This window comes from Panthera uncia, chromosome D1 (assembly GCF_023721935.1).
Source record: "Panthera uncia isolate 11264 chromosome D1, Puncia_PCG_1.0, whole genome shotgun sequence".
NCBI classification, from domain to species: Eukaryota; Metazoa; Chordata; class Mammalia; order Carnivora; family Felidae; genus Panthera; species Panthera uncia.
The window spans coordinates 4,243,566-4,251,437 of record NC_064808.1 but is presented as its reverse complement, the minus strand read 5'-3'; the positions used below and the strand labels follow the sequence as shown (position 1 = coordinate 4,251,437).

General features: G+C 60.8%; 2 protein-coding genes across 2 annotated transcripts in view; both read right to left on the bottom strand.

Moving 5' to 3' along the window:
• Positions 1 to 1,852, bottom strand: part of CORO1B (coronin 1B) — a 6,919-nt gene extending 5,067 nt beyond the window's left edge. Inside the window, exons 1-2 of the mRNA XM_049642442.1 lie at positions 1,690 to 1,852; positions 246 to 298 (exon numbers count right to left, since the gene is read on the bottom strand). Coding sequence (XP_049498399.1) covers positions 246 to 298; positions 1,690 to 1,712 — 76 coding nt within the window. The 5' untranslated portion in view covers positions 1,713 to 1,852. The remainder of the gene's footprint in view (positions 1 to 245; positions 299 to 1,689) is intronic.
• Positions 1,853 to 4,652: 2,800 nt separating this feature from the next.
• Positions 4,653 to 6,541, bottom strand: GPR152 (G protein-coupled receptor 152). The gene has a single exon (XM_049621531.1). It carries the CDS (start codon positions 6,383 to 6,385, stop codon positions 4,700 to 4,702), a length of 1,686 nt encoding a protein of 561 aa, XP_049477488.1. The 5' UTR covers positions 6,386 to 6,541; the 3' UTR covers positions 4,653 to 4,699.
• Positions 6,542 to 7,872: the final 1,331 nt, after the last annotated feature.

The following is a 7,872-nucleotide window of genomic DNA, read 5'->3' as shown; positions in this document are numbered from 1 at the left end:
GAGGGGGGTGGTCAGGACGCCGCTCCCGGCCGCAGAGCATCCCAGGGCGCCTTCGGAGCGGGGTCCAAGGTGAACCAAGAGGGGACAGGCTGGGTGGCCACAGGGAGTGGGGACAGAGGGTGGGGCGCCGCGGAGGGGAAGGGCTCCTCGGACTCGCGACCCCCACCCCAGCCTCCTGCGGCCCCGCCCCCGCAGCCCAGCCGGGTCCCCCGCCTGCGACCCCAGTCCCGGCCCGCCGCGCTCACCGGGGACGCCGGGGACTGCGGCACCGGCCTCGGGCGGCTCCGGATCCCGGCCTCTGGGAAGCAGGAAGCGGGAATCAGGAAGTGACAGAGGAGCCGGGGGCAGGGGGCGGGGGGGCGGGGCGGGGGCTCGCGGGGGCGGGGCCGAGGTCACGCGCGGAGGGGCGGGGCGGGAGACTGCGAGCCGCCCCAGGAGGCCAGGAGCCCGGCGGCCAAGGGGGCGCAGGGGCGGGGCCTGGGCGAGCCCTGCCCCTCAGGCACCCGGGCCCCTCTAGGGCAAAGGAGCAGGGGTGGGGCCAGAAGGGCTGCAGGGGCGAGGCGCTGCCCGCCCGCAGACCGCTGCCCCTTCGCCATCCTCTCCTCTGGCGGAGCCCTCGGGAGTACGGGCATTGGGTGCAGCCCGCCATCCCAGTCCCCATCCCCATCCCGGTGCATTCTTCCGGGTCCCCCAGCCCACCCCCCACCCACTCCAAAAATACAGTATCTAGTCTGACAGCCCGTGTGTTCACGTGCCTCTTTTTAAGGGTTACAAAAGTACACGCTCTTGATGAACAGTGTAAATGCACCAGCGGTGCGGTGTTTTAAGGGGTGAGCGGAAGGCCCCAGCCAACCCCTTCTTTCCCCTGAGCACCCCCGGGGTCTGCCGGGCCTCCTTATTAAAAATAGAAATGGGGACATGCCCTCTGCCAGATCGCTCACACCTTCCTTTCTCTTCCCGACCATCTCCCACGGAGGCCTAGTGGTCTGTCTGCAGATGTCTCCCTCCTAGCTAGCTCCTGTGACGGGGCCCAGACTGGCCTCCCTAGATCTACCCTATCTCTGTCCGTGTCCCACCCCAGGGGGGACTTAGGTGTCTCTGTAGGTCCGACAGGCAGATCTGCTCCCTCTGCCCCGGGCTGGTGTCCCCAGGGCACTGGCCGCCTCCCTCAGTCCTTCCTTGAGACCCTGACCATCACCCCTTGGTCACCTTTTTCTTTTTTCCCAGAAAAAGGGGGGTAGGTGGGAAGAGGAAGGAAGAGCAAAGCTAGAAGGGGGCTTATCTGGGGCTGCAGGAGGCCCCACTGTGTGTCTGACACAGGCTGGGGCTCGTACCCTACTCACTGCTTTCCTCCCCTGATGAGGAAACAACTCAGAGAGAGGGGTGCCTGCCCCAGGTCACCCCGCCGAGATTTAGTTCCCATCTGTTTGGCTCCAAAGTCCTTGCTTTTCCCTTTGTTCCATAAACCCTGGGGCAGGCAGACCCTTCCAAAAAAGGACAGGAATGAGGGTGCTTTGGAAGAGGGAGTGTCACATTAGCCTCTCTCTCCGTTGCGCCCTCCAGGCAACAGCCAGAGGTCTGTCTAAAGCCCAGATAAGACACCCCCTACCCTAAGCCCTCCCTTCCCTCCTCCTTGTCACACTTGAAATAACATGCGCCGTCATTGCATACCCCTCCCCCGTTTGTTACCTTCCTCTGCCCTGTCCCTGCATGTGGCCCAGTGACACTGATCCTCTTGTCCCCGAAACAAACCACCTTCCTTCCCACTGCGGGGCCTGGGTACATCCTGTTCACTCCATCTGGAAACGCTTCCCTCTGATTGTGAAAAGGCTCCAACCCTCACTTCCTCCAGGGCTCTGCCCAAATGTTGCCTTCTCAAAGGGCCCTCCCCAACCAACCCCTCGCTGGTCACTCTCTGGCCCTGACTTGTTCCCCCCATATCCTTCTTGATCACGATCTGACGTCGTCTTGTGTAACCATTGTGTATTTGCTTTTTGTCTGCCTCGCCCCGCTAGAATGTCAGCAAGTAGAGGGTAGCACCCGGTCTTTGGTCTTGTTCCCCACTGTGTCGAAGCACCTAGAATGAGACCTACCGCTCAGCATGCATTCAATTCGTGTACGTTGAGTGAAAGAATGAACAGCAGTCCTGAATGTAGGATCGACGATGTTCGTATTCACAGCTCTCAGAATGAGTCTCTCCGTGAGGGGTACCTCTCACCTGGAGAAGGCGTGAGTCTCCCAGAAGGCAACAGGAGTCCAGCCCCATGGGGTGTGTTAGGGGTGAGGTAGATGGACTGAGGAACGTCAGGGATGAGCCCTCCTTTCAACCTCTGTGGCCTCGGGTGTGCATGTTTCCTCCAAAACAAAACTCTGTGGGTCACCAGGAGAACTCCTCTTTATCCCACAAAGCCCTTCATGGCACTGCCCTCTCTCCTGGGTCGCGATTACCCATTATGGGTGAGATTCCCCCTCAGGGACCTTGGAGATGGGGCTGCCCCACTCTCCGAAATGCTGGGTTTGGAGTGGGGACCAGAGTTGATGGCAGGTGGCTGGCGCTGGGGTTTGAGTGCCTGATCTGCCCGCCATGTTGAAAAAGCTTTGGGACCGCTATCTGGGAGAAAGGGGAGGGACACTGCAAGACCAGTCCCTGCCTCCAGGGAGGGTGCACCCAATGGGGTGGGCCAGGGTGAAAGCATTTCTTGCAGAGGGGGAGGCAGTGTGGTGGAGCAGACAAAGCCTAGCGGGCAGGATGCTCCCCCGTGGGCTCTGGCCCGTGGGTCAGTCCTGCTCCCAGGCCCGGCCCGGGAACCATTGTTATCACCCCCATTTTGCAGACGCGGAAACTGAGTCCCAAAGGAGCCAAGAGCCTTCCTGAAGATCACACAGCTGGTGAGCGGTGGAGCTGGGATTCAAAAGACCGCCGAGGGACACCAGCGGCCATGCCCCTAACCCCACCCGTGTGTCTCCAGAATGGAAGGCTGGCTGGAGAGTCGCCTAGCAAGTGCTCGGTAAACATTTGCTGAAGGACCGAATTCAACAAATTCGTGCCTGTGCAGAAATCGCTGAACGGCGTCCGTAGTTCGGCCTCGGTGTCCACAGTTCCACCACCAGGACATGCCCTAATTATGCCCTTGGCATTGCCACCGCCACCAACACCGCCCCCGCCACCATTCGGCACCCCCGGGCTCAGTTCACGATAGCAGCCGCCCTTGCAAGGGGAACATGACCACCCCGTCGTACAGAGGAGGAAATCGAGGCGAAGCGGCAGCTGACAGCCAGAACCCAGATCTGCCCGCACCTCTCCGGGCCGGGCCGTCCGCACAGCCTGCTGCCTTTTTAAGATGGAAACGCCCTGGAAACATAGCACTTAAGTGTCTGCCGTAGGGGCGTCTCTCAGCTGCTGCAGGTCACAACACTGCGCTACTGGGAAAGGACTGGGGGAGGGGGGTAAAGGGGAAGAGGCTCGCGATTTTGGAACACAGGGTGGGTGGAGGGCAAGCGAGCAGGGGGTTGGTGTAGAAGAGTGAAAGGGAAGAGGGGAAGTAGGGTGGGGGGTTCAGAATTAGACCTTCGGCACTTCCCCGTTTTTCTTGCAGTGTCTGCGCCTTGAGAGGGAAGAGGTTGGCTCTGCCCCGGAGATGCTGTGTGATGGGGGCCTGTACCCTTTTTGGAGCCACTGGTCCCCAGGGCTCTCTGTCTGGACGTCTTCCCATCTCTGCGCGTGGGCTGAGTGCGTAGGAGGGGTTCAGATGGAGGCAGGACTGAGCACTCTATACCTGCAGCCCCCCGTGGTGGGGGCGGGGGGGGGGCAGGTGGACACTAGTTGAACCCTTAAGTGGAGCAGACACTCTCTCAGGCCCCCTGGGCATCCGTGGCCCAGAACTGTCACGGGCACAGCCGATCTGCCCCGAAGCTCACAAGACCCCAGATGCCCAGGCCAAGGTGGCGCCTCCTCTCCTCCATCTCCAGCCCCTGCAGGGACTTCCCTGGATGCCGGCGAATGGAGAACATGTGTTCACTGAGCCCCTACTGTGTGCCAGGCTCCTGCCGTCACCGGAGCCCGATTTGAATCCAGGCTCGGTGGCTCTCATCGCCTCCGCTCCCGCTGCCTTGCTGAGGGAGGTCCTGCGCCAGGCTCACTGCCTGTGGGGGGCAGGGGGCTGGTGGAGAGGGCTCGGCCAGCCTGCGTGGGCTCCCAGGACCCCAGGTTCCTTCCGGCTCTTAAATGCCTCCTTTTCTGCAGAGATTTCTTCCTTCATCCTCCTCACGCCCGAGTTAGAGGGTGAGACAGGGAGGAGAGGGTGGAGGAAGGATTCCGGGGAGATCGGCACAAGCTCAGGGAAGTCACCCCTGCTGTCTTTCTCCCGCAGGACTGAGACTTGGGAGGGGGGTGGGCAGTGCGGTCCAGGGGTGCTGGAGGACAGAGCCCAGCAGCACCCTGTCGGCTGTGACTGTTGGGCCACTGTGTGTGTGGGGGGGGGCAAGCATGGAGAAACTGAGGGGGACCTGGGTAGGGACGAGACGATCACGACAAACTGCCTGGGACTTTTGGTGGTTCATTTTCACTTCCCCCAAGTCCTCCTGCCAGCCCCAAGGGACTTGAGGGGGGTTTCTTTGATGACTTCCTCCACGGCTCCCCTCGTCTCTGACTGGCTCTGGCTCTTCCACTGCCTTGATGGGCCTGAGCTTTCCCAGACCCTCAGGTGGGGCCTGCTCCGGGGGCTTCCTCTGGGGGGACGCTGCTGGGACTTTCTCCCTCAGAGTCAGCAGGCACCGCTGGGTTCTCAGGGGCTTCGGGGGTGGGATCTGCGGATGGGGCAGAAGACGCTTCATCACAGGGGCTGAGAGCTGGGCCGGAGGCAGGTCCGGGGGTCTCGGGGCTCACTTGTGGCTGGGCCACAAAGTCCAAATGGGGCTGGGACTCAAGGTTCACCTGTGGCTGAACTGAGGCGTTCAGCTGAGGCTGCATCACAAAATCTGCCTGTGGCTGGGCCACTGAATCTGCCCGTGGCTGGGCCGCCGAATCCGACCGTGGCTGTGCTGTGGGTTCTGCCTGTGGCTGGGCCACTGAATCCGACCGTGGCTGTGCTGTGGGCTCTGCCTGTGGCTGGGCCACTGAATCCGACCGTGGCTGTGCCGCGGGGTTCCCCCGAGGCTGGGACACAGCGTCCGACCGTGGCTGTGCTATGGGGTTCACCTGGGGCTGGGCCCCAGCCACTGGCCCAGGAAGAGTCTGACTCCCAGGGTCCACTTGGGTCTGTGGCTCCGCTGGCGTGAAGCTTCCAGGCCGTTCTTCACAGAGAGCTGCCGCGAAGGAGGAGAGGACGGCGCGCAGCAGGGCCCGGAGGTCGGCGCTGGCCAGGAGGCAGAGGAAGGGACTGAGGCAGCTGTTGAGCAGGGTCAGGTAGTCGGAGTAGACCAGCGCTTCCCAGAGCAGGTAGCCGGGGTAGACGTCCCACAGGAAGGCCAGGTACAGCAGCTGCGCCAGGTGGTAGGGCAGCCGCAAGACCACGTAGGCTGACAGAACGGCCTCGGCCACACGGGCGAAGCCCCGGCAGGCCGTGGGCCTTGGCCGCCGGCGGCAGCAGGTCCGGGAGGCAGCAGCCTGCGTGAGCACGTGGCAGACAAGAAGCAGGAGGAAAGGCAGGAACCCCCCCAGGATCTCGAGCATCCTCAGCGGCAGCTCCTCGCCGTCCCAGAAGTCCAGGCAGATGACCAGGTCGTACCACCAGACGGCGGCCTCGGGGAAGACCAGCCAGGGCACGCTGAAGAGCGTGGCCAGCACCCAGACCCCGGCGCAGACCCAGAGGGGCAGGCGGGCCGGGCGGCGCCCAGGGTACCAGTGCGGGCACAGGGCCAGCAGGCAGCGGTCCACGCTGAGGGCCGCCAGCAGGAAGAGGCCGGAGGAGTAGGACACACCCCACAGGAAGTAGTAGAAGCGGCAGGCGGCCGTCCCCAGCGGCCAGTGGCCTCCGTGCTGGATCTCCAGGATCTGGAAGGCCGCTGCCGCCAGGAACAGAAAATCAGAGAGGGCCAGGCTGAGCAGCAGCAGGGCGAGCCGCGTGCCCGCTCCCTGCCGGGCCTGTGAGCCGGCCAGCCATGCCATGAGCCCATTGGCCGGCAGCCCCAGGAGCAGAAGGGCCACCAGGAAGACCGTGTCCCAGCCACCCTGGGGGTAGTCGTCTTCATCGTCCGGCTCCGTGCGGGGCCCGCGGCCAGCGGCACCCAGGTTGGCTTCCATAGCAGCGTCTGTCCGAGGTCCCCAGTGTGCTGTTGGCCACGGAGCGGGTGCCTGATGAACCAATGAAATCATGAGGGATCGAGTATGAGAGAGGGTGCTGTGTACCTCCAGGCAAGTCACCGTCCCTCTCTGAGCCATCGTCATCACCTTTGGGGCGGTTAGCCTCTGCCAGGGACTTTACACAGATTACCTCGCGTAGTCCGCAGACACTCCATTTTACAGGTGAGGAGAGGAAGGTTCGGAGGATAAGTGACTTGCCCAAGGTCAGAGACAGGACGAGAGGCGCCAGGACTGAGACTCAGACCTAAGCCTTCTGCCACGCGGAATCCCAGTGTGCCCAAGTAGACTGGACCGAGGCTTTTAAATATATATATACATGTATATATATATATATATGTATGTATTTTACATTTTTTTTTCCTTTATTTAGTTTTAATTTTTTAAATGCTTTTCTATAAAGATGTCATATCCACATCCTTTAAAAACAATTTTTTTAATGTTTATTTATTTTTGAGAGAGGGAGAGAGAGACAGAGCATGAGTGGGGGAGGGACAGAGAGAGAAGGAGACACAGAATCTAAAGCAGGCTCCAAGCTCTGAGCTGTCACGGGGCTAGAACTCATGAACCGCGAGATCATGACCTGAGCCGAAGTCGGTCACTTAACCAAGCGAACCACCCAGGTGCCCCTTAAATTTTTGTTTTAACGTTCATTTATTTTTGAGAGACACACACAGAGAGAGAAACAGAGTGCGAGTGGAGGAGGGGCAGAGAGAGAGAGGGAGACGCAGAATCCGAAGCAGGCTCCAGGCTCTGAGCTGTCCGCACAGAGCCCGACGTGGGACTCGAACTCATAAGCTATGAGATCGTGACCCGAGCTGAAGTCGGACGCTTAACCGACTGAGCTACTGAGGTGCCCCAGTTTTTCCTCTTTAAAAAAAAAATGTTTATTTTTGAGAGAGAGAGAGAGAGAAAGAGCAGGGGAGGGGCAGAGGATCCAAAGCAGGCTCTCTGCTCATAGCAGACAGCCCGACGCGGGGCTCACACTCACAAACCACGAGATCATGACTTGAACTGAATTCAGGCACTTAACTGACTGAGCCACCCACGTGCCCCTCAAACATATTTTTAAAGCTGGTGAATCTTCAAATAAAATATTACAGTGGAGCCCCGGGGATGCTCTAGGGAAGACAATTTGAAAACCACTCGGTCGGATCATCGGATCATCGGATCATCGCAAGCCCCTTTCCTTCTGGTATCCTGGAGTTCAAGTGTTTTAGATTCCAAGAAGGGGAGGCTCAGAGTCCCGTGGGCCTGTAGGAGGCCAAGGGTGGGCAGGAGCCTGGGCCAGAGGAGGCTCTTCCCCACAGCAAGTGCAGCTCATGAACTCAGGGTGAGGTCTGCAACTCAGGGCCCGGCAGCCTGGGGCCAGAAGGGCCGTCCTGGAAGCAGCTGGAGCCCCTTCATCATCCTCCACCCCCACCTGTGGCCCCGTCCTCATTCTCACAGCTCAGGCAGGTGGCCCCTGAGGCCACCTACAGAAGGAGAAGGGGGCTCAGCAGTGTGATGATAGGGGCCTGCCACCCCTCCCCCCCCCACTCCACCCCGCCTTCCCTCACTGGCCCAGGGGGTTT

Coding starts and splice junctions, on each gene's coding strand:
- GPR152 (XM_049621531.1), bottom strand. CDS start 6,385: ATGACGATGGCTCAGAGAGGGACGGTGACTTGCCTGGAGGTACACAGC.